At 34.3% G+C, this 25,162-nt stretch overlaps 1 protein-coding gene across 4 annotated transcripts in view; it reads right to left on the bottom strand.

Annotated features, from left to right (window-relative positions):
- LOC126185194 (apolipophorins) overlaps positions 1 to 25,162 on the bottom strand; it is a 126,039-nt gene that overhangs the window by 72,190 nt on the left and 28,687 nt on the right. For 2 of the 4 annotated variants that reach the window (XM_049928063.1, XM_049928065.1), the window contains exons 3-17: positions 18,859 to 19,058; positions 15,484 to 15,660; positions 15,185 to 15,334; positions 14,502 to 14,697; positions 13,129 to 13,381; positions 10,524 to 10,680; positions 9,221 to 9,394; positions 8,986 to 9,138; positions 8,030 to 8,177; positions 7,453 to 7,736; positions 6,314 to 6,523; positions 5,906 to 6,094; positions 4,176 to 4,363; positions 1,460 to 1,717; positions 4 to 209 (exon numbers count right to left, since the gene is read on the bottom strand). In XM_049928063.1, the coding sequence (XP_049784020.1) occupies positions 4 to 209; positions 1,460 to 1,717; positions 4,176 to 4,363; positions 5,906 to 6,094; positions 6,314 to 6,523; positions 7,453 to 7,736; positions 8,030 to 8,177; positions 8,986 to 9,138; positions 9,221 to 9,394; positions 10,524 to 10,680; positions 13,129 to 13,381; positions 14,502 to 14,697; positions 15,185 to 15,334; positions 15,484 to 15,660; positions 18,859 to 19,058 (2,943 nt within the window). Of the gene's footprint in view, positions 1 to 3; positions 210 to 1,459; positions 1,718 to 4,175; positions 4,364 to 5,905; positions 6,095 to 6,313; positions 6,524 to 7,452; positions 7,737 to 8,029; positions 8,178 to 8,985; positions 9,139 to 9,220; positions 9,395 to 10,523; positions 10,681 to 13,128; positions 13,382 to 14,501; positions 14,698 to 15,184; positions 15,335 to 15,483; positions 15,661 to 18,858; positions 19,062 to 25,162 lie in introns of all 4 variants that reach the window. The other 2 variants (XM_049928062.1, XM_049928064.1) reach the window with 1 other exon arrangement.

The following is a 25,162-nucleotide window of genomic DNA, read 5'->3' as shown; positions in this document are numbered from 1 at the left end:
TACCGTCCTTCTTAAGTTCAGCTCGGAAGTGGTATTCTGATACATCATCAGCCTCAATACTGACAGACAGATGACTAGGCCCATTAAGAGGATAAAAGGCAGCAGCATGTGTTGGTGAAACCCAAGGAACACTCACATTACCACAGAATGTCAAACCACTCACTGGAGATAACTGGTCGAAACACCCACGATACTGTTTGTAGTCATTTCTGTAAAGTGTTTCAAAAAAATTAAATTTTAGTGTGATGTATCTCTTGCATGACAGTTCATGATGCTACGACACATTTTTCTCATTAAACTATCATACAAGGGGACAGAGACATATAAAAGAAAATAAAGTGAAAAAGCTACCTTCATAGCGCTAAGTGAGCTGAACATACAAAGTTGAATAGCAAGATAAAGCAATTTCATCTTTTGGATATGCAAATAAAATATAACAGTACATGAACAAGCAGACAAAGGTTGATTACAGTCAATTCAAACAAACATTTTGCGCCAAGGTACTGCTCTAAATTATTTACTATATTTTGGCACTAAAGAGCTTTTAAGGAAAGAATTTTATGACCTTTTTTTTTAAACATACATCCAGCAAAATAAATTAATAACTATTCTGAAAATGTTGGTATATTATTATTATTATTTCCTGTGTGTGACATTATCTAAGGCAAAATGAAACAAATGGTAAATAGAAATCTGCAATGAGATGATGAATTCTTTCAAAAACTGCTCATGAATATATTTCTAAGAAAATTACAGAAAGTAAGGCAGGTTATCACGATTTTTATTAACTTGAGACATCAATGAGAAAATAATCTTTCTTAAACACTCTCAGCATTATACACTCAAAGCAAAGACATTTTAATTCTGAATATGAAATGTGAACATGAAATACAGGTATTTCTTCACATATGACTAAGAGTTTCCTTGTAGTAAGAGACGGGATATTTAGTTTGCACAACAACAACAAGTGAAAAAAAGGTAACTCTACTGTCCGTACATATAAAACAGTAAAACTGTAGCTTCAGTCAAGTGATGGGAGTTGAACTGAGTAAAAAGTTTTGAAAAATATTATTTCCATAAAATAATCAACTACTATGGTATACAGTCATTATGTATAAAATGTTAATATTGTCCTGCCTTTGACTGTAAATAATGTTTTTTAGTTTACTAATGGTTAGTCTCAACTGCATATTCATAATCAAGTGGTAGCTAAATGCATCAGCCCAAGTCAAAAACCACCTGACCACCACTATACAACATGTCTGTATGTGAAAAGTAGTACTAATAAATATATTAATTCTGAAAATCAAATGATTGGAAATACTAGTTACAATGGTAGTGGATGTTGTTATAATAACAACATTATTCAGCTCACAAATGAACAAATAAAAGACTATTCTTCCACTCATACAGTGCATTTATGTAATTAACTAATTCTAAGGAAAATAGATTTGATTACCCTTGCAAGTTAAAATGAAGTGGTGTGGAAGTTTCTGGATGCCCTCTTTCCTTAACTGTAGTAAGAACATCTGTTTTCACATCAATAATATCTTGTTTCTTCACAGGCAGGCCAACTTTAATGTCTATGCCAAGATCATTCAAGTTATGTACTGCAACATTGATACCCGTTGATGAATGCACATTGTAATCCAATTTTAAGCCACCTTCCACAACATAGGCATCAACAAGCAGCTTTCCAGTAAGTTCTACTGCAGCACTGGCAACGTAAATATTTAGATTCATTAGTTTCTGTAGTTGCAAGCTTTCATATATGTGAAATATAAGGTACATATGAAATTAACATGAATAAGTGATACACAAGTAACACGAAATGTGAAAATTTTAACACCCTAACCATATAAACTGCCAACAAGCTTTCATATAAAATTAAGTTCATTTTTCTAACCATCATATTTCCATAGAAAGTACTTCTCACATCTGTACCAGACATGTCCTACCTTATCATGAATTTTATTTTTTTATAATCTGATTTATATGTAACAAATTTTGCATGCTTCTTACAATAAACAGTAAATCACAAGGCACCTAATGTATGCAGGCCAATTCCAGGTCAAATGCAACTTAATTCTTAGACAATTCCCAGACAATGGTTGCAGTCTCATTCCACTTTGACATAATTTGGTGGCCATTTCAGTGCTATACATTTTTATAGTTGACTATATCATAATACATATTTCATTTTATTACTTCCTCTCTAATACTGTCTGTGTTTTGTCTCATTTGGTTTAATATTCACTTTCTATAACATTTCTTCCATGTACAAATTTTTTGGAAAACCCAAGTCATTCATTACTTGTAACCTGCTCTCAGGCCTCATAACAATAACTTGTAATTATTTCTAAAGCACCTGAAAAAAAACATATATGACTTTCTTTGAGTCAAATTACTAGTAAATTATTTGTTTTTCTTTGGATGAAGTTAATTATGAGATAGCTTTCTTTCATTTTAGGAAGTAAAACGTCTGAAGCAGTGGTATCTAAAATCACACTTCCTGCAGTCATTGTTATCAAGTGAGAAATCACAATTGTTAAAAGAATGGACTTACATTCAGTGTGAGTAGATTTCTAATTCCCATCTAGCCATTCAGCTTTACGTTCCCCAAAATTACTTATGGGTATGCTGTAAGTTTGGAGTAGTTAAGTCCATTCTTATTTAATTTATGATGTGTCCACTATCTAGTGACACTGTCCTGGATGAAATGTTAAGCCTTGATCTATCTATCTTGCAGTTATTGTTGCCCCAGCAACTATATACCTTCCTTGCTTCTCTTCATTCTGATTTTTTACTTTATTTAAACTTACAATTAGATCAAACATGTAATATACCAGTACTTATAAAAGTAAACCATCTGTTGAACTGATAATATTCAGAGTACAAAAATATTATTTCTGTTATTTCTATTCCGCTGCATTTTGTTGTACCTACATTCACCACATGACTTTAAATTTTTAAATTCTACTCAGGAATGTGGGGCTCAGTGGGTTAAGTGCCAGATTACAAACCCAAAGATATAGGCACTGATTCCCAGACAAACCTAGGATTTAGCTTCTGTCACTTATCGTTTCTATCACTTCTGGTAACTAATTGTTAATGTAAAACAAATGCCAAATGGCACCATGATTCAAAATCCTCATTAAACTTGGGTCCCCCAATAAATTCATGTGTAAATCTTTTCAAATATCAAAGGCATACTGCCTCTAATAGGACCATGAATTGTAAGAAACTGGTGTCCAAACCAACCTTCACAATCAGGGCAACTTTATTATGATGGTAGGAAAGGAACAATACTATATCTATTGCAGTTTTAAGGAAATGCTGGACAAAACTAGCGATTTCTGTTTACAAAAAAACTCTGAGATACTAAAGCTTCTCAAAAATCAAATCACAAAGCAACTAATGATGTACCCAAATATCCTACGCATTTTCATACTACGTCACTACAATTTCCATCCTCAATATTACTCTGAAACTCATAATCATTTTCCTGGACTAAAAAAGAATATCTTTAATACTAATGTTGCTGAGGAGTAATTGCATGTTTGCAGAAGTTCTTTGGAAGTATCTAAGAACAATGAAACCTTAATAGAAATTTCTTAGTGTGAAATGTCAGATACTACTTCCTCTCATTAAAAAAGTCTCTCAGGAATTAAGTTTGTCAGTGGTTCAACATTTTAACTTAAGTCTACTGCATAAATTGAAGATCAGTACTAAAGGGCTGAGATGTAACTGTCCAAGATAAAACTCATATGTTTAAAGTGACATTTTTTAAATCTTCGTATTGATAATGATATAGTATTTATTGCCATTTTTGCTGGAAACATTAATGCCACGACCTTCCTTTCTTCTACAAGGTATTTTTGAATGTTCAAATGATTTAAACATTTTTTTTTCTTTCGATTGTATTTTTTAGGCTAAATGAAAACTACTGAGAAAGATACGTTACATAGTGGCAAGGGGACATTATAATCTTGCATTACTGAATCTGTTACAGTCTGTTTCTTTGTATGAAAATCATGTTTCAGTTAAATGCTACATTTGATGGATATTACTGTTCGAACACACACACACACACACACACACACACACACACACACACACACACACACACACACACACCAGACTAACAGGCATTACCAATTAATATATAAATTTACCTTGGAACAAACTCTAGCCTGAAGGCTGCATTTTCTGGTTGACGGAGTATAGAACGAACATCTACTTCACCATTAAGTTTCAGACGTGCAGCAATACTTCCATCAATGGCTAACTTCAGTGGAAAACCAAGATTTGTTGGGTATGACAACTCTGAATCCAGGAATGTAAAGTGAGGCTCAAAGTCATACTGGAATACCAAGAAGATTGATATTATCAAACAAAAAATGTTACTTACATTGACATAAGCATGATAATACTTAAGTAAACTTCCTAAAGATTTCTTTAGAATTTTACATTAGAGATTCAAGTAACTAATGGAACTGACACCTGGTAATTTTTTATGGAATGATACCTATCTAGAAATAAGAAAAGAAGATTTCATTAACACAGCTCACTTCCTTTGGCTTTATAGTTTTTTAAAACATGTTCAACATCAGGTTTACTAGGCCCTGTTTATGCCTTCTTTCCTCATTTTTATTCATAACTGGATTAGACTTGAAAAGTTATTGAGCTTTTGGACCTCCATAGCTGAATAATGATTGAAAACCACCACACCTGACATATAATTATGGTGGTTTTTTTCCAACACTGGATTAGACTTGATATTTAAAACAGGCAAAATAACCATGTCATAATCATAATTTCTCAACTAGGTTAACATTAGTGCAAGGCAGAATGGCTTGTGGTGTTTTTGGCTCTATTGCTACTCCAAATGAATCACTAATATACCATACATTAATAATTATATTATGAAAAGGACAGTTGATACTCACCATTTAGCAGAGATGCTGAGTTGCAGATAGGCACAACAAAAAGACTATTACACAGTAAGCTTTCAGCCAACACACACACACACACACACACACACACACACACACACTCAAACACACAAATCACTGTCTCTGGCAGCTGAAGCCAGACTATGAACAGTAGTGCATGAGGGAGAGACAATAAGATGGGGTAAGGAAGAGGCTGGGGTGCACCCAGTTTTTTTACTTCTCTCTTTTTCCTCCCCCCCCCCTCCCCCCCGCCTTCTGTCTAACCTCTCGACTGTGTGTGTGTGTGTGTGTGTGTGTGTGTGTGTGTGTGTGTGTGTGTTCCCCCCCCCCCCCCCCCAAACCCAAAAGCCTCTCGGAAAGCTTATCGTGTGACAGTGTTTTTGTTGTGGCTATCTGCAACTCAGCATCTCCACTATATGGTGGGTAGCAACTATCCTTTTCATAATATTGTTACATTCCACCCTCGATTTTTCCATTGTTTGGTACATTAGCAATTTTATTTTATCAGTTTCAAGTAAGTGACAGGTGATAGGTACACTAATTGTGTATAATCTACTCAGCTTCACCCGGCTGCCACAGTAGGCCACAATCCACAATAGATTACTGACATTTTAACAAATCTAATCCAACAATAAACTACAAGAAACTGGTTTTCACAAATGCTATGTTAACTTAGCCGGTGTCAGCCAAATGGCACTATCTCAAAATTGAAGCAAAAATGGAAAGCAACTGTAGTTTCAATAATGGATAAAATACTGACAATTTTAGTAAATCATAAACTTGTATACCAGTAACTACATTGTGGGCAATAATTGGAAACTCTCTATATAAAGCAATAAATGAAGTAAAATGATGTTAGCTGAATCATAAATAACAGTGTACTATTGTATGCACAGTTACATTTACCTCTTTGATATTTAAATAACTTAGTATTTAGAGATATTACATACGTTAAATTTCTTGCTTTTTTGTAGTCCTTCATTAATTGTGTCAAATACTTCATCAACTACATGTTCAGAAGATTTTTGCTCATGTTTCCCATCATAATTAAACCAAGCAAGTTCTGATCCAAATGTTTTAAGGGATAAATCCAAATCAAGACTTCTGTCTTTCTGTGAAGGCAGTAAGGAATTATAAGCCTGAAACAAAAACCATGCATATATTTGACTTGACACAACAGTATGAAAGTTTTAAAGTTTGAAGTGATTTATTTTAATGTAGTTTCTAATGAACTACACAAGAAATCACAGTCATAACCAGAAAATTTACTTTGGTATGGTAATGTCAATGAAGATTTCTATTAGCAATTAATCAGTAGAAAAATATGTAGACTGATTACTTTTAGTGACAGAATTTACCTGTTGGCGGATATTCTCCACAGCATCTTTTGAAACTGATCGCTTCTGTCTGAATGTTTTCTCAAATCTCTCTGATATCCTGCTGGCCAAAGTTTTATACTTTTCCTGGAATTTATCTACAATTTCATCGTCATCCTCTGACTCAATATATCCCTTAGGTCCCAAGTATGATTCAATGACATGGTCCAGATTTTCTGTTCGTGCAGCAATCTATGAAAATGCAAAATAGAAGTTTGTGTTAGAAAAACAATTTGTTCTTTGCAGTCCAAAGTTGAACTAATAGATTTAGCTTCATATTTGTCATTGAACAGGAAAATAACACATGATTGATTACAAATGCATTTCCTTGTCATATTTCTGTTGTAGGTCTATACATCTCCTTTGAAATAATCTAAGTGCAACAATATGAATGGACACTTATGTATAAGTTATTTTCAAAAGATAACTATTAACAGCTCCAACTACATTCTGTGTGTATTTTACATGTTTTTGTTAATAATCCATATATCTCTCATGACTTAATAAAGGCATAATATTGTTTTGCTGTGACAAGACACCACCAGCAATGGCTTTACATATTCTGTCTTATACTACTGCCCAGAACAATATTAATCCTGGAAAAAGAAATTAAAATTTTACAGGCAGCATTGAGAAGAAGAGCTAACATGTTTTCCTTTCCCTGCGCTACCTGTGGTGGAAGTCAGCTATAAAATGCAGGCTCATCCTCTGTCTGAGAATCAATTCCACAGTAATTGCATTTAATGGGTCATCCAGATTGTAAGTTCTCCACTATATCATTCCCCTCATTCTATTTTGATAGTTAAAACAATTTATTAATTTATATGTGTATCTCTCAGACATTTTAAATTTTTCCCTCTGTGTGACACACACAGGTTTTATATCATTTTTCATATCTACTCATGTCATATGGCTTTAAAAATGATAATAATGAACATGAACAATAAGAAATATACAGTCACTGAAAAATGTGTAACGTTAACAACACGTGGATTTTTAATAGTACACTAAAAACGGTGTATTGGAACTGATGATGTAAACAAGTATGAAACATTTTCCACTTATTATAAATATTGCTATGATATGGCATCCCCATTAAAAAGAATTAATGTGACACATACCTCAAAAACATTGTAGGAATGTCCAAAAATATCTGCTGTCAAGTTTAGAGAGACAGATCTGGGCAAATATGACGATTGTGAGAATATGACATTTGATTCAACTGATGCTCCAGCATTCAGGGCATCAATAGCGTACGAAAGTTCATAATTCTGTGAGTATTTTCGAATATCACTGGAAAATGTTTTCTTAGCTTTTAATTGCCCAAGTTTCTCTTTGGCCTCTGCTTTGCTAGGATCTGTTGACGCCTGAAGATTTTTCAAGTGGGAAACAACAAAGGAACCAACTGAAAAAAAATTTCATGAGTTAGTATAATATTCAAGAAATGTAATTTTTTTTTAAATCATGAAATTGCTATGGTTTATTCCAGTTCCTTAAAAATTAAATGTGCACCCATTCGTATATTACATTACATTAATGATAGGTGTATATAATAAAAGTGTTTCCATCTTCTTGATAATAATGTGCATTCTTGCATTTGTTCACATATTTTTTACACACTCCTATATAATTACACATAATGAATATATATCACCAACATTATTCAAGAAATACGCTACTTGTAAGAAATGCCCATACCTTGGATGATAGGTTCATTATCTAATAAATTACTTATTGCTTTCACCACATTATCACATGGACATTCAACCACAGCCAGATAGGCTTTGATTCGTAGTTCTGAATCTTCCACATGATCACGGAGGATTTGCAAAGCAGCCTGTTTTAACTGTAACGATAATAATACAAATTTCAAACATGCTGCAATAAAAAACTAGAAATTAGAACAGTGTTAATGCATTGTGTGAGTACAGTACTGTACATTTTTTCAAATATCATTTCATTCATGTTATAATGAAAATAAGGATATGATTGGTTAGTTGGATACAAACAAACTTCATTATAATAGTCCCTGACAACAAATATTAGCACATATTTCTAACAGCTGTTGCTAAGTTTAAGCAATAAAGAAATGCAACCATTTAAATGTAATAGAAAAAACCCAATATCAGATGACAACAAAATTCTCTTATTTTAATTTGATGAAATGTCTATGCATATATAATGCCTTCTAAATGATAAGTGAAGGAGCTATTGCTCAGTTGTGAACTTATGATCAATAAAGATGTATTCAAAGCCCCAAAGGAAGTCTCACAAATTTTTTGCAATTTATGTTCCACTTTAAATACACATACCAATTAAAATATAAAGATTACCACATGAAGAAAAATGGTAAATTTAAAATATTCCCCCTGATGATTGACAAGATAGATAAACAACAGAAAATAAAATTGTGGATGACAGTGCTGTGTTGCTCATTATATGAATTATAAATGAAGTAGTTGTACAAAAATATGGAACATACAGGTCATAGAGATAATCACAGAAGCAAGTTTAATCTGCGTTTACATTTTATTTCCATTTTTCTAATAGCAATAACATATGAATGCTGTATTCAGTTACCATAGAAATTTTGGATTTAAAATTACTTAAAAAATATTTTCCATAAGGTTATTGTTATAAGACAGTGTACGTACATTCTTACGGCAAGGATCATTTTGGATGACCTCCAGTGCTGCTACACGGACTCGAGGTCGCAATGATTTATCTAATGCCAGTTGCTTCACTTTCTCTCCTAGGGCATTATTAAGATGACGGATGTTCCCTAGAGCTTTAAGGGCTGCGATTACCTGATAAGAAAATAAATTATTAATTGTACTAACCATCTGAAAGTAAATAATTTAGTAGTTTTAATGTTACTTGCACACTTACTCGATTTTCTCCTGCCTTTGATGTAACACTGGCACTCACATGCTTTGAAAATTTGCTCAGAACTTCATCAAATTCAGCAACATTTTCACACTTGTGTTCTCTGCAATAACGGCCAATAAAAGAACCGATGCCAAGGAATGCTTCTGTTGGCAAATTCTTCTGGTCTAGTAAGCTCTGTAAAAAAGAGATTTATTTTAATTTATTTCAAGAGACACACAGTATATAGCCTCATCCATTACAAACCAACTAAATTGGGAGACAATCGAGCACCTGCCCTATAGTTCTGAGCCCTCCCCATTTTGTTATCATGCTTTTGGTTCCTTAAAAGAGGCCTTGAATGGTCGATAATTCCTGTCAGATGACGATATGCAGCAGGCAGTTACGGACTTCTTCCAACAGCAGGAAACAGTGTTTTACCAAATGGGTATCTTCAGCATGCTGTGTCAGTGGGGTGATTGCTGCAGTGGTCATGGTGATTTTACCTGATTGGCATTTTTATTCTGGACTGTATGGCCTTTGTATGGAAACTTTTTGATCATCCCTTGTACAGTAACATCCAACAGTCTCTTCTGGAACATTTACATAACATTAACTCATGGTTCTACAACTAACTCGAGTTGCTTATGAATTACTGAGAACTTTTTGGATAATGCCCTGCATAACATGATAAAAATAACTGTGACAAGTTTCATGTGACACAACCTGCATATTTATATAAATAACTATAATATTTAGCCGGCCTCAGTGGCTGACTGGTTCTAGGCACTTCAGTCCGGAACCACGCGGCTGCTACGGTCGCAGGTTCAAATCCTGCCTCGGGCATTGACGTGCATGATGTCCTTAGGTTAGTTAGGTTTAAGTAGTTCTAAATCTAGGGGACTGATGACCTCATATGGTAAGTCCCATAGTGCTTAGACCCATTTGAGCATTTTTATAATATTTAGTGTTGTGTAGGTGTTATTGTAGAACAAAATATTGCAACAACTTACAGGTTTCATTGTAGCTGTTGTGTAATAACTTGATAGCTCACATGTCAAGAATACTAACCTGTCACAGATAAATTAAACTGCTCATACTTGTGTTGGTTTCAATTTATGTAGGTTCTGTATCATTTACTCTTACCCATTACGGTAAATTCTTAATTTCAATGATTCAAGACATCATGCGTTTAGTATTTGATCCCATGATCACTCTTTAATTGTGAACTCCCTATCTTTGTTTTGTTTTGGTTAAAATCAAGTAATCAAGTACTTTAGTAGTTATTTTTTGTTGTTGTTAAGTATTGATTAAACTCTATACTTACCGATATTGAAACAACAGATTTCAGTGATGCATGCTGAATGAAGGCCAAGCTTCGGTACCAGTGGTTAGTAGTTATTTCTTTAGATTTTAACAGGAGTGCAATAACTTCAACAGCATCTCCTGTGCTTGTCCTGAACAAGGCATCCAGTAGTAGGTTCCTACATTATAAAAGTAAATAAATGCTGAGAAAAGAAAACTGTTAAGTCAATAACTTAGTCATATATAAATTTATCATATGTTTCATGTCATTTATATTTTGCATCACTGCTCCAATGAACTACAGTGACAATGTGTATTGTGTAAATGGAAAATAGTGCACCACTCACTATGTCTTGTTGTGGATAGCTACAAATACCATTATGCATATACTGAACAAACTGATTGTATGTTCTTAACACAGTAAACTCAAAAGAAACCACAAAACCTGTGTGTTTTTATTCTCAAAATATATAATACATGTCATGGAAATTTATTCAGGTGATGAATACTCTTAAAGTCTATCTCAGAGTACATTGGTTTATATAAATCAGCAAAATGTCATTAAGATAGCATTAACACAAGAAAATATAACACAAAGGACATGAAATTTGAGTGTGTTTTGACCACACTAGTTCTACACAAATACTCAATTCTGTTTATGTCATCTGTATGTAACACACAGCTGTATGTTACAAAGTAGGATGGCCACTGTTGCTGAGAGAGTGAGAGGGGGTATCTGGAGTATCCAAGTTCACAGAATGGCACTGATGTTTCATTCGCCAGACTTCATTCGGCAGACAAATTGGGATGGAAAGTCATTGATAGTTTGGAGGCATGTTAGTCTCAAATGTAAGTGGTCCAGTGTATATACTGTAACCCTTCTGCCAATATGGAAGCATAGGGTCAGTATACATAACATATAACCAAGGAAGTTCAAACTTTTGCTGATGACTGTGCTTGATGACAAGTGTTCACCATTATGTACTGTAAGGAATAGCATTGATATCTCATCCCAATTATGTTTTACACTACAGTGTGTGTAGCAAATTTCATAAAGATAAGAAAGTGGATCACATTAACATCCATCAAACAACAGTGAAAGAATGTCTTCAGATTAGTCAATGTCTGTGTGTGTGGTGGCACAACTTTAGATGGATACATAAATTTCCATGTCTTTCCATGTGGTAATACAATGCAAGTTCTAATGATAATGCCAGAAGTCATGACTGTCCTATGTGATAACAGCATTCATCCACAAAGAGCTTGTCTTATGGCAACAGTAAAGTTGGAAATACCAGGTTGGTCCCCTGACTTGTGTCCCATAAAGTCTATTTGGAATACTCTCGCAAGGCATCTTGTAGCCTTTTTGCAGTGCTTATGCCCAGAGCTTTGTTGCAATGAGAAAATTGGACAAGACGAATCGGTTAATCTTCCTATGGGTGTCAAAATGATCATCATTCATATCAGCATACACTATTATATGTTAAAAATTAATCTTCCTATGGGTGTCAAAATGATCATTATTCATAACAGCATACACCATTAAATGTTACGTGTGGTCTATGTTGCTTGTGCTACACTGAACTGAGATTATCCAGTTATGCACATTTCAAATTTTTATTCATTTGGATTTCGTTATTTGTCTGAAACAGTGTGTTCATGTTTTATTCATACCATGTCATGTGTTATAATGGTAGCTACCATTGCCTTTGACACACACCTATTTGAATTATTTGACTATAACTATACATAACTGCAAACAGCCATTTATCAAATATTCATTTATTTCCATAAACCAGTTTTTGAGCCTCTCCAGGCTCATATTCAGAAGGGGCATGCAGAAGTAACATATTTACATCTGTAGAGTGATGCTGGGAGATGGCACATACAAAAATAAATATGAAACTTATGCATACCCCCATCTGGAGATGAGCCTGAAAAGGACTGAAAACTAGTTTATAGAAATAAACAAATATTTTATAAGTGACTGGTTGCAGGTATCTGCATGCATATTCAATGAATATACAGCGATGGTGATCTACTATATCTATAATTGGATAAGATTAATCTATTTGATTTATTATTATTTTCATATGCCTTGCAGCACATAAGTAGGTATAGTGTTTTGTTCATTCAGAGAACTTTAATGTTCAGAATATCCACAAGTTATACCTTGAATTACCACACTAAATAATTACAATGCACACCTCACAGTATCTAATTAAATTTGTCATAAAATAAAAGTTAAAGTTAAATAAGTGATGAGTGTTGTTACTTGCTTGACACTAAAACTTGCTTGACACTGAAAAGGTGTTATAATGTGTAGCATAAAGAATGTTGCTTAATTATTTTGCCTTAATAAGATAAAAATTGGTTGTCCCTACTTTTTCACACAGTAGAAGTTAACAATTTGTTGTTGTTCAAATACTTTGATACCCTGATAGACAGCTTTACTCACTGGAAGTGAGTACCGACTAACACCAAAACTGATTTTAAAAGTTGGAGAATAAGATTCATTGTTTCACACTGAAACATGTGGAATCTTTTAAACATATGATATTACATTTTACAGTTCAGTGCAATTTTTATAAGATATATCAGCTAAAGTTTAGGATTTCATACACTACCTTGCAGCACGTTTGTTGCTAAATCCAGCTCCAGCCTTTACATCATTGTAAACCTTAAGAATATCAGCGGAAGAAGACTGACGTAGCACAGAAACAAGAGTTCGAAACTTTGCTGCAGCATCAACAGTGACTCCATCTTTTGTAGAACTTTCAGCGGCATGTAGAGCAGCAGTAATAGCACTGCTTCCTCCGGGCACACTTTCCAAAGCATGAGGTGCTTCAAACACTATTGACTTAGGGACTTTAAATGAAGCTAGAAAAGATCAAGTTTAAATGTAAAGGAGTGTTGCTCAAGGAAGTTATATAAGATGTCAATGTCAGTTAATGCTTACCAGATATATCATATTTTATTAAAATCTATAAATTAAATAACATAAAAATGATAACATTTTTACAACTATTAAGATATAGGTATACAGGAAAGCAATATTTAATTATAGTTCAGCAGATTTGAAACACATTCTTCTCACAACATCATAAAGATAGACAATATGCACAGCATTAAAAGATCAAGAATGACAAGATCAGTGATAGCAGCGGCTGACATTTCAGAAGTTCTAGATAATATAAAGAGAAAAAGTAAGTGACTTTTCTAAAAATCTGATTCCCACAGATTCTCTGACACAATGTGTTAATTACAGCATTAATACCTATAGCATGTAAATACATACTGAAGTTTCATATCATCAAAAGTGGATGTATGAATACTTGCAGTTCTATTAGTACAATAAATATGGAAAAATTTTGTAAGTAATGGAATATTTTTATCTCTCAATTTATGTTAATTTGATGGATTAGCTGATTTAAAATTTAAAACAAGAGTTTAATATTCTGCTGACAATAAATATCTAATACAGGATGAAAGGTGTGATGGAATTTTTTGCACACTTTACAATGAGACAACTGCTGGCAAAAAAATTATTTATTTAATAGTTATAGACACCCAAGTTGTCTTCTTGCTAAATGTAGTTTATACCCAGACAGAACAGACTCAGATAAGGATTTATTTTTGGGAAAACTGCTAAACTGCACATTTTTATGTAAGAGGCACTTTGACTTTGAAATTAAAGCAAGGACTCATTACTTGTGATGGACTGTGTTAAATACTCAAGCAAATCATGCCAATATTTCCAACATATGTGAGGCTCTGCTGTAATATCATATGGAGAAGTTAGGTATATGTTAAATAACATTTGTCACTAATGATCTGAAGATAATTTCAGTTACATTAACAAAGTAACTGGATTCAACAGCAATTAAATAATTGCTTTTAAACTGGGCAGAGAAACTTTCTGTGAAACACAAATGCACAAATTGCTTTTATAGCTCATAATCTAGAAAACAAAACACATATTTCACAAAACTGAACATACCAAGTGGTGGAGCTGGTTGTGCATTGTGTGTGGTAAGGGTGAGTTTAGTTTCCACAGTGGTTTTTGCTCCATTGCCCTGGTTTGAAAATGGGCGGAAAAGATATGATTCACGACTGGTAGCACTGACAATTAATCCACCTTTAATTTGTTGTTCTACATGTAAATCTGCATCAAGCAATGGTGTAGCATGTAAGTCCTGAAACATATTCAAAATAATTCTAAAATGCTGCAAAAATTCCATAAAATATAAGACTGCTTTGATATGAGGTTCATATTATTTTTATTACAATAATATAGTAATCTTAGTCATATTTAATATACAATAAAATGGACTGATGACTGCTGGAGTTGAAGTGTTTAATTGAGAATGTATTTTTATATTTCTGGACAGAAGTACAAAGTTCTTTTGTAGGAGATCCATAAAACAAACTTTGTCTTGGTCAAAGTTTCTAACCATAAGAAATGTCAAGTAACACCACAATTTTAAATGCACATAATGCAGATAATCATGTAGGAGTGCTAATCAAGAGATTACCTGAAGGCAATTACAGAGTTCACAGTCTCAAATTTATTTAAGAGTGAAGTTAAGGTTATGCCAATGAGTACATTATGTAGTGCCCCTGATATGATAAATACCAAAAAATTGTGTGAACATAAAAGAGTCAAATAAAACTTTTACCTACCGACTGTCCTGTAAATCGAGTTGATAGTATCTCTTGTATTAGATTCTCACGAGAAGCACATCTGTTTAAGTTCCTTGATTTTGAGATAACAGTCACATCACCACGTTGACTATGTCGGACATTTGTTGAGCAAATTCCAAATACATCCACCTGTTTGAACAGTAATAAAGACAAAAAAAATCTCACAACAAATAAAGGAAATGTTCTCTTGCATTATTACACAGATTGTAATAATATACACCACACTATAAATACTGAGAATTTGTATAATCAAAAAATACATCTCACTGACAACTTACCTCACTGGCTGATGAAGACTTTGTGTTTGGTATCTGAAGCAGTGAAAGTATAGCTCTTTTTATATTGAGACTGCTTTGGTTGTCACCTTCCTCAGAACACAGCTGCTTGTTGATAGAGTTTCCTTTGAAGTTTGCCAAGACTGGGTGTGCTTCGAGGTCCTTCAGGTTTGCATAGTTCTAGGTAAACAAAAATGCAGGAGTAATGCATACACGACACAAATAGGGTGCATCAGTACATGCTAGTTTTCAACTGACTGAAAGCAGAAGCAAAAATCATATTTACAGTGAGGACACGGTCAATATGCACAAAGCTAATGATACGCCCACAGATTATGTGTAAGTTAGAGTAGCTCACCATGCATTACAAAACTTATGGCTAATGAGCAGACTGATGGCATAACAATGTTGTCAGAATGAGTATGCTGAACTTTTCCTTTATTGATTGTTTTTTGTAGTATTTAACCAATTACTGATTGCAAATTCAGTTTACACAATTACTGAAATTTGAAATGTATTGACAGTAGTTCTGTTGATGGAAATGTATGTACTCATTTATGAAGATCACGAAAATTTAAAGATGGAAGGCTGGCATAGGACTCAAAGAGATAAACTTTCATCTGCAAGTTCATATATTTATCCAACAAATGTTGTAAATCTTTGTATTACAAATTTGACCAAAAATAAAAATTGCCAGCTCACTTTAAATATAAGAATGAATCGGAAAAATGGCAGCAAACATTACATGCATATGGAAGAATAATAAAAAACAGAGGTGAAATGGCTTTCTTTCTCTCTGATAAAACAATGCAAGTTGTATGTGAGTGAGTGATCTACAAGAGCACAACAAACACGCAATAATTTCTGTTCTTCACCATTTGCCTAGTTTGAAAGCATTTTGGCATTTCATTGTTTTGAATCCAAGAAATATGTTATTCTATATGTAACACTGGATTTTCACTACTAGTGTTTTGTTTTGCTTTATGTTTGTAAATAGAGGACGTTTATGGAAATCAGCTATTGTTTCTTTATTTTTAAGTTTTACACAAATGAGGTGCTCTAGCTAATTTAATACACATGAAATGCAAATAATGTTTTTTTTTTTTTTTTTCACCAACAATACTAGATAAAAACAACAAATCATTATAATCTACCTGTAGTTTGGGGCCACAGTCATATAATACTGTTTACATGAATGTTTCATAATTTTACACTAAAGATTGTTAATTCCATTGCACAATAATGATGACATATTAGTAAATTTGATAGGGTGGCTTTAGATAATGGTGCCTGCACATGTAACGACCATTTCTGGTGATCATTTTATGGCGGAGTTGCTAAATGTGTGCCAGACATGTTTGTTTTATTTTTTCCCCAGACATTTTGTGAATATGTTCTCATTTATATGCTGTGACACCTGTATTATATAACTAGGTTTAATATATTTCAATGATGACTTCTTTTATAGAAGTCTAATCATGGGTAACATTGTGGTACTTGAAAATGGCCAAAATACTGACTGTACAATAGAATAAACAATCTATACAGCCAAATGCCAGAACTTTCATTTAAATAATAAATCATGAATTTTTATAAGCAAACTTAGTTTTTTCAGGAACTGAGGAAAATCAATGTGAACTCATAAAAAAATAGTCAGAAAGATTGAGGTGTTACAGCAAAGGGCACACAGAACATTGGATATGATAATGAAGTATGGAAAGTAAGACTGACATGAAGGATCAATTAGTAACAAATTCTAGGAGAGAAGATATTTTCTGCTGGCAGCAGCATGGTAGTATTAAGTCTATTATGTAGACTGCAGGTTGATGAGAAGAAATAGCAGAGGTAAGGTAACCAAGAGTGAAAAGTAACAACCTGGGAGGGTAGTAATTGCAGAAGAAGAGATTTTAGGAAAGAATGGGGGGTAAAAATATAGTCAATGAATGTATCAATACAATTAAAAATAAAACAAAAAGAAAAGTACATCTGCAATATACATGATATACATGAAAACCAAGCATTAAAGGAAGACATGGAAGCCATTCCTGAGAACTGTCTCATTAAAAATTAAATTTGTGACTATATACATACAGTTTGGAAACAAGGCCTATTCTTTCCACAAATGTGTACATGGCTAAGCATATTATGTTTAATGTTATTTTTTAAATGTTTTTGAGAACATTATTTTTGAAGAATCAAGTCTGCTGAGATCACTAGTAATTCTTTTTAATACTGTGATTGGTTTCAGCAGATCTACACTGTGCTCACTGGATTCTTGTAACATTATTAGATGTACTTGCTTGTTACAACACTGAAAGTCACACAGTGATGTCACATCAAATTGTCTGAGACCTCAGTGGCGCCATCAGTACAACATGTCATATGTTTTAATTGTGAGTTATTTTATTTGTCACATGCTGTTCTCTGCCACTTTTTATTACAATTTGATGCAACATCACTATGTGACTTTCAGTGTTGTAACAAGCACGTACATCTAATAATATTACAAGATCTGATGAGGATAGGGTAATTCTGTCAAAACCAGTCATAGTAATAAAAAGAATTGCTAGTGATTTTGGTAAACTTGATTCTTCAAGAATACTACAACCTTCAGATAGCCCCCAATGAGTGACGTAATGTCAAACATATATAAATTTTTGAGAATACCAGGTCTACTGTTGGTGGGAATTTTATTTTACTACAAATATACATTAGTGACTCCTTCTATGTCGCCTCCATAGCTGAGTGTACAGTGCTACTGACTGCCAGACAGAGGACCCGGGTTTGATTTCCAGTACTGCCAAGGACATATCCTCGGTGGGAGTACATGAATAGGGTGCATTCAGCCTTGTGATGCCTATCGAGGAGCTACTTTTCAAGTAGCAGTGGCTTCAGGTCATGAAAACTGGCACCAGCTGGGAGACCCATGAGCTGACCCTTCGCTCCTCCTTACCGCACCCAATGACACCACTGGTTGAGGATGACATGGTGGCCAGCCGGTACCAATGGGCCTGCCACAGCCTGAGGATGGAGTTTTAACTGCTTCTATGATTTATGATAAATTATGTCTGCCTGTAGAATAAATACATCAATAAGCTGCACATAACTCTGAAAGTTCAGATGTATAGCCAAAATGTAGTTGCCTGTATCTTCATTCTTTGTTTATGTAAAATATATACCATGTATGTGGAGGAATAAGCATAACATAAATATAGTTTAAAGATTATGAGCAGAACTGTGTGCCAGAATTACAGATTTCTAAATCATTGCTGGTATTTCTTGATGTGTTATGGATTACACCGAATTCTCAGTCGACTTAAAGCTGGAATTTAAAATAATGCACAGTAATTTTGGTGAAAGAGTCAACAGCATCCCTACCTTTGAGTCTGGACCACTGATTGTGACACCACGTAGCCTCAGAACCCTGTTACACTCATCTGCAACACTTAAATCAGCTGTTGCTTTCAGTTTCAGTCGAACTGGTTCACCCTGTGTACCTGGTAAACTTGTCAATGTTGTTCCTTCAAAGCTGTAGGTGTACGTATGTCCTTTTTGATACTGGAATACTGATGATTGAGCTGCTGAAACAAACATATTGTGTTTTATTCTCCATAAAAGATAGAAATCTACATGATTTCAGTAGCAGGGAAATGGAATGAAATTTTATTAAATATGCCTCACAAATAAATTAGACAGCCTTGGAATTACAGTTGATCCTTTGGAGTAGCGTTTGAGTAAAAGGATTTGCCTATTTGTCTGGAATAACGAATGTCATTATACACTTAATGGCTACTTTAATGGAGAGTATACATCAATTTGTAGAAAAAAGGGAGCTGCAACATTAATATATGATAAATCACACTACTGTAGTACGAGGTAAACATCATTTTGTGGGAAAAATGGGACTGTAATATTACTATAAGATAAATCACACTGATACAATTATTTTTTGAATTGTTGTACAGTAGTAGCAACCTTCGAGTTACCTGAGCTAGGGATTTGACTGTGACTGACTTAGCAACACATACTCCATGTAAAGACATTCACATATTTGAAGAGTGTTTTCTAAATCAAACCATGCCTCACTAAAGACAGAAAAAAATTATAAATATCTGACAGTCTTTGAATATGACATGGTTGGTAAGAAAACTCATATTTTTCTATTAACTGGCCACAAATGTGAACCACTATGTCAAACCATGATAATATTTAGAAGTATGAATTCAGTAGAGTCATTTATTTATTTTCTTGGACTGGCCTACTGAGGATCACATAAACGACTTATATCTTCTTTCTTTCCTCCTCTCTCTCTTTCCAGTAGTTCTTTATTACTACCTGAGTTTTTCTGTTCTTTCTTCTATCCACATTGTGCCTGTCTTTTTGTTTGTTTCCTCCTGAAGGCCTTGAAACTTATTTACTTTTGCTCCATACTTTTTCCTTTCTCCTATTTCTTCCTCCATATTTCCATTTCCCTAAGGTCTGCTTCAACTTCCCTGATCCACATAATTGATTTTGTTAAAAAAGTTAAAAATTCTTTTTGTTATTATGTTGTCATCTCTCCTTTTTAGATGTCCATAGCATACAACTCTTCTCTTCCTCTTTGTGTCTTAATATTGGTCCTATTCCTTCATAAACTTCTTTATTGCTTCTTAATTTCCATTTCCCATTGCCATATTTTTGTCTCAAGATTTTCATTATTATTTTCGTTTCCTTCTTTTCTATTTCACCTAACTGCTTGGTTGTATTTAATGAAAGGTATCCTGAAGCATAGACTTTCTTGACAGTGTTGTGGTGACAGAGTTTTGCATTTATGGAGGTAAATTTCTTGTTATACAGCTTTTTTGTTCACTGAAAAGCCGCTTCCATTTTCCTCACCATTGCTAAGTTAGCTTCTTTGTCCAAACCATTTGGTTGTATTACTTCACCTAGGTATTTAAATTTTGTATTTTATTCTTGTGTAACCAGTTTCCATGTATCTTAATGCCTCCTTTGCATCTGTCATATACACTGTTTTTTCAAAAAATGTACATTGGTCTGTTTTTTGAAACTATTTACTGTAGGAGATTTAGCTAAAATAGCAAGATCATCTGCAAAATCTAAACAATCAATGTCTTGTAAGAGTGACACTAATTTGTTGTCAGCTCCAAACTCTTTGTCCGTAACTCATGGCCTAGTGGCTAGCATTGCTACCTCTGGATCACGGGGTCCCGGGTTTGCTTCCTGGCTGGGTTGGGGATTTTCTCTGCCTGGAGACTGGGTGCTTGTGTTGTTCTCATCATTCCATCATCATTCATGAAAGTTACAAGACTGAACAGTGTTCACATTGGGAATGTGTACGGGCACAGTTGAGTGCCCCACAAACCAATCATCATCATCATCATCATCATCATCATCCAAACTCTTTTAAGGTGTTGAACACTGTCTCCCTGTCAACTGAATCATAAGAGTTTTTGAAGTTTACAAATGTTATATAAATGCTTTTGGCTCTCATTTACGTTACTTATTTTTATAAATCCAATCATCGTTTTAGAATCACATACAAATTTTCATGATAATATAATGGAAATCAATAGCTCAAAATATACATATACACAGAATACATAAGTATGCTTTATGAGGATAGGACAAGTGGTTGTTTGGCCATGGCCTTGATGAAGGAACCATCCCAGCATCTGCCTGAAGTGATTTAGAAAAATCATGGAAAATCTACATCAGATTGGCTGGACATAGAAAACTATATCCTCCTGAATATGAAGTCAGTGTCTCAACAGCTGCACTCCCTCATTTCGTTGGTACCTATTATACAATGTTCTTTGATTTACACACAGCTAGCTTCAGGTAACTTGTAACATAAATTATAATATGTGAAGAGTTCTTCCTATACAACATGAAGACTACAATAGTTTAATATGTAGTACCTGAGAGAGAAAAGCGTGCCAGCCCTGAAATGACTTTGTACACTGGACTGTCAGCCATTTAACCAGTACCAGTATACTTGCTAGCCTCACTATGTATTCTATGACAGTTTTCCACACACACTTATGCAAATGCTACACTAATCCCTCACTTATTTCTCAGAAACACAATACACAAACAATAAAAATGTGAAAACACACAGAATAAAATTTACCTGATATGTAGTTGCCTTATGTGACACTCCTTCATGTTAAATTAAATGAATATGTGGCAACATGACTGACATGTGGATGCAAAAAATAATAAATGTCAATAGCTGATTTGTGGAGGATTCAGAGAACTTCACAACTCTCATTTGTCATCTTCATTTCCCATTCATTCAACATCAAGCTGGGTTGGGACATAAGGTACTTCTCCACTTTCCACCCTCTTTCCATCATTCATCTTCTGTGACTGTTTTGTTCCTGGACAGGTTTCTCCTTAAAATGGTCTTGATCAAGTTAATCCATCTTGCTCAGGGTATCCCTCTTGCTCTCAAACTTGGCCTCCAGCATTCATTTTGGTATTTTTCCATCATCCATTCTCTTTACATGTCCAAACCATTTTAACCTACTCTCCTCAGTTATATCATCCAACTTGCCTACTCCAATTTCCTTCCTAATTTCTCAATCTGTCCCTCCTCATTTTCCCTAACATACTACCTGGGGATTTCATTTCACTTTCTTGGATTCTACTCTGTTCTCTTCTTGTCATCATCCAGGTCTCCAATGCATACATTAGTACAGGTGTAAAGCATGTCTTGCACAGCACTTCCTTACACTTCACTGGCATCTCCCTTACCCAGACTATGCACCTCCTATACTGATAAAATGCATGGATCTGTTGCACCCTTTCTGCCTCTGTTCTTGCATTCTCACACTACCTAAATATTTAAAGTTGTCCACAATTTCAATATCCTGTCTTTTAATGTGAATTTATCCTTTACGTATTCTGTCTCCTCCAGTTACCACCACAGTGCTCTTCTCTAAACTGCATTTCATTCCATATTTCTTGATTTTTTCGTTTAAGATTTCTAGATTTCCTGTACATAATTACTGTTAGTACCCCACAATACAGTACCATTGACAAATAACAATAACTTCATCTCCCTTCCTCTATGACCCTTTTTTTTGTATCTTTTATGATTTCACCCACAACCATTATAAATAGTAATTGCAACACCACACTTCCTTACCTCAGCATTGTAACATTCCTAAACCAATCCGTCCTTCCAACTTGGGTCTGGACACAGTGAAGTAATTGTCATACACTGAAGAATTTTAATTTTTTGTTTTCCAGCTGTCTTTCAATTCAAAGCTTCCCATACCTTTTCTCTGGGAACACTATTCGATGCCTTCACTGTGAAGAAATGTCACTATCAGATCTTTTTGGTACTTCCAACGCCTTTCCACCAATTGTCTCATACTAGAGATTGAGTTCACTGTCGATCTACCATGACAAAAGCCATACTGCTCCTCTTCTGACTGAACTCCCACATTTCCCCTCATTCTTCTTTCCCAGTATCCTCTCAATTATTTTTGCTACTTATAATATGAGTGTGAACCCTCGATAATTATCACATTGTTTTCTCCAGAATGAATTTTCACTCTGTGGTGGGGTGTGCAATGGAACCCTTGATACTTATCACATTCTTTTCTCCAGAATGAATTTTCACTCTGTCAGTAGAACACTTGCCCATGAAAGGCATAGGTACCAGATTGGGGTCCCAGTCTGGTACATAATTTTAATGTGGCTCGAAGTTAAATACTTTTATGTCTCCCTTCTTGGACATTGGAATTCTTCAGGCACACATTTTTGAGTCCATATACTGTAGCCCAGTATATTCAACTGCCTTTATCATCTCCATGATGATTTCATCCATACCAGCTGCCTTTCCCATTGTCACTCTTCTACTTCCACTTCAGGCATTATAATATCACTCTTTTCTTCCAGGTAACAAATCTCTCATCCTCAAAAATGCCCTTGATTAATATCATATAACAAATTATATTAGACAACAGATAAAGCAGAAATGTAAGCATCCAAGGGATTTACTTGAACTGCAGCTCTAGGGGACATCTGAGTGGCTTAACATTCACATAGACTATAGCTCTATGGAACATCTGTATGGCTTCACATTGGCCTAGATTAGACCACATTCACACAATTGGAGAATCTATGGCATGCCATATAATTTCTGCAATTTTCCCCAAGTTCACACTTTCAGGTCTCGTTTCTTTTTTTAATTTTTAAGGGTTTCTCTTTCCTCCTAACAATTTCTATTGTTTCCAATCATCACTAAACATGCTCTATGATTCCATTGTGTTTAGAGAGCCTTATAAGGCCTAGTACAGTTACTTCAAAAACAAAACAGTATTATTGAGACTACAGTACCATAATGCTTTTGAAATTCTTTATTTCGCATTCTGCGAACTGGGGATACTTTGCATCGTGTCCCAAATGGTTTTCCTTGTAATCTGGTGAGCAAAATACTAATCGATAGTTGATAATTCACCTTTGGTTCGATAGTTGACATTGCTTAACTCAATTCTGGAGGTCTTTATTGTACCCAGAATGCTTGGATTTGTCATAGTGTGTTGTGGGAATATTGCATCTATTTCTTCTGTAATTTTGATGTTAATACTTTCATGTAGTTCTGACACCTGAAAGCATTTCTAAGATAAGAAAAAAGTTTATTTGACTCACAGTACTTTTAGAATATCTGTATCATAAAATCTCTCACTGTAAGTTACCACAGAAAGGCACAGTTCAAGTAAGTATAAATGCCTGCCAACATTTAGGTTGTATTGGGGTTACTTTGCACCAACAGTGTTGCTGAGCAAAGTAACAAGATCAATTATTTTCCTGAACTGATTATAAATAATACTGCACCACAGGCTGTACATGTGTTTTTTCTGTGGTTTCTTAGTTCTACAGCCTTTTCTTCGGCTGTTTCATTACTAACATACCGACAAATCATAATAGAATACCTGGAATTTGTTGTTATGCAGAATATTCTTTGGAGGTGCTGGATAAATGTTTGATGCAATTATAGAATGAATAATGTCAACAAGGGCTGCAGAAATCCATTTCAGCATACCTAGGCAAACAATAGTTAATGAGGTAAACAGACATCATTCTCTGAAGACTGGAAAGCCAACTGTCTTGTGTTGCCCATGAAAACAATTCCACAGGATTTGCTGAAGCACTAACTGCGAACTCTATTTGTGTTGGGAAAGAGAATGAATTGAAAAAATGGTAATAAAAGGAGAGAATACATTGCTACTGTAACAAGTGCAGAATCTCAATCAAGAAATCAAAGTCAGCAACTGCTCTGAGAGTAAACTCAGCTAGAGTTTATGGAGATGGAATTTCTGTAAGTTTACTTCCTCTGAAGAAAATAAGTGTGGAGTTTGCAATCTCCACATATGAAAATGGGCTGTTTCAAGGAAAAATAGTTAAATGTAACAACGAAGTTGTGATTTTTACCATGCAGACATCAAATAAAGATTGAAAGTGGCCCACGAGTGCTGCTAATTTAATTTATGGTTAGGAAGATATTTTTTGGTTCATTAAACCACCTACGCAACTCGGCAATGCCTGAATCATACGAAATTTGGTTATGAATTGAATTGTGATAAGTTTTTTATTTTTTTAAAAAGTCTCTAATTTTATAATTTTGTGGTTTTTGTATCTGTAATAAAGGTATTTATGTGTGTTAATAAAC

The sequence above is a fragment of the Schistocerca cancellata genome, chromosome 4 (assembly GCF_023864275.1).
Source record: "Schistocerca cancellata isolate TAMUIC-IGC-003103 chromosome 4, iqSchCanc2.1, whole genome shotgun sequence".
NCBI classification, from domain to species: domain Eukaryota; kingdom Metazoa; phylum Arthropoda; class Insecta; order Orthoptera; family Acrididae; genus Schistocerca; species Schistocerca cancellata.
The sequence above is the reverse complement of the archived record's forward strand: the minus strand, read 5'-3'. Positions and strand labels throughout refer to the sequence as shown.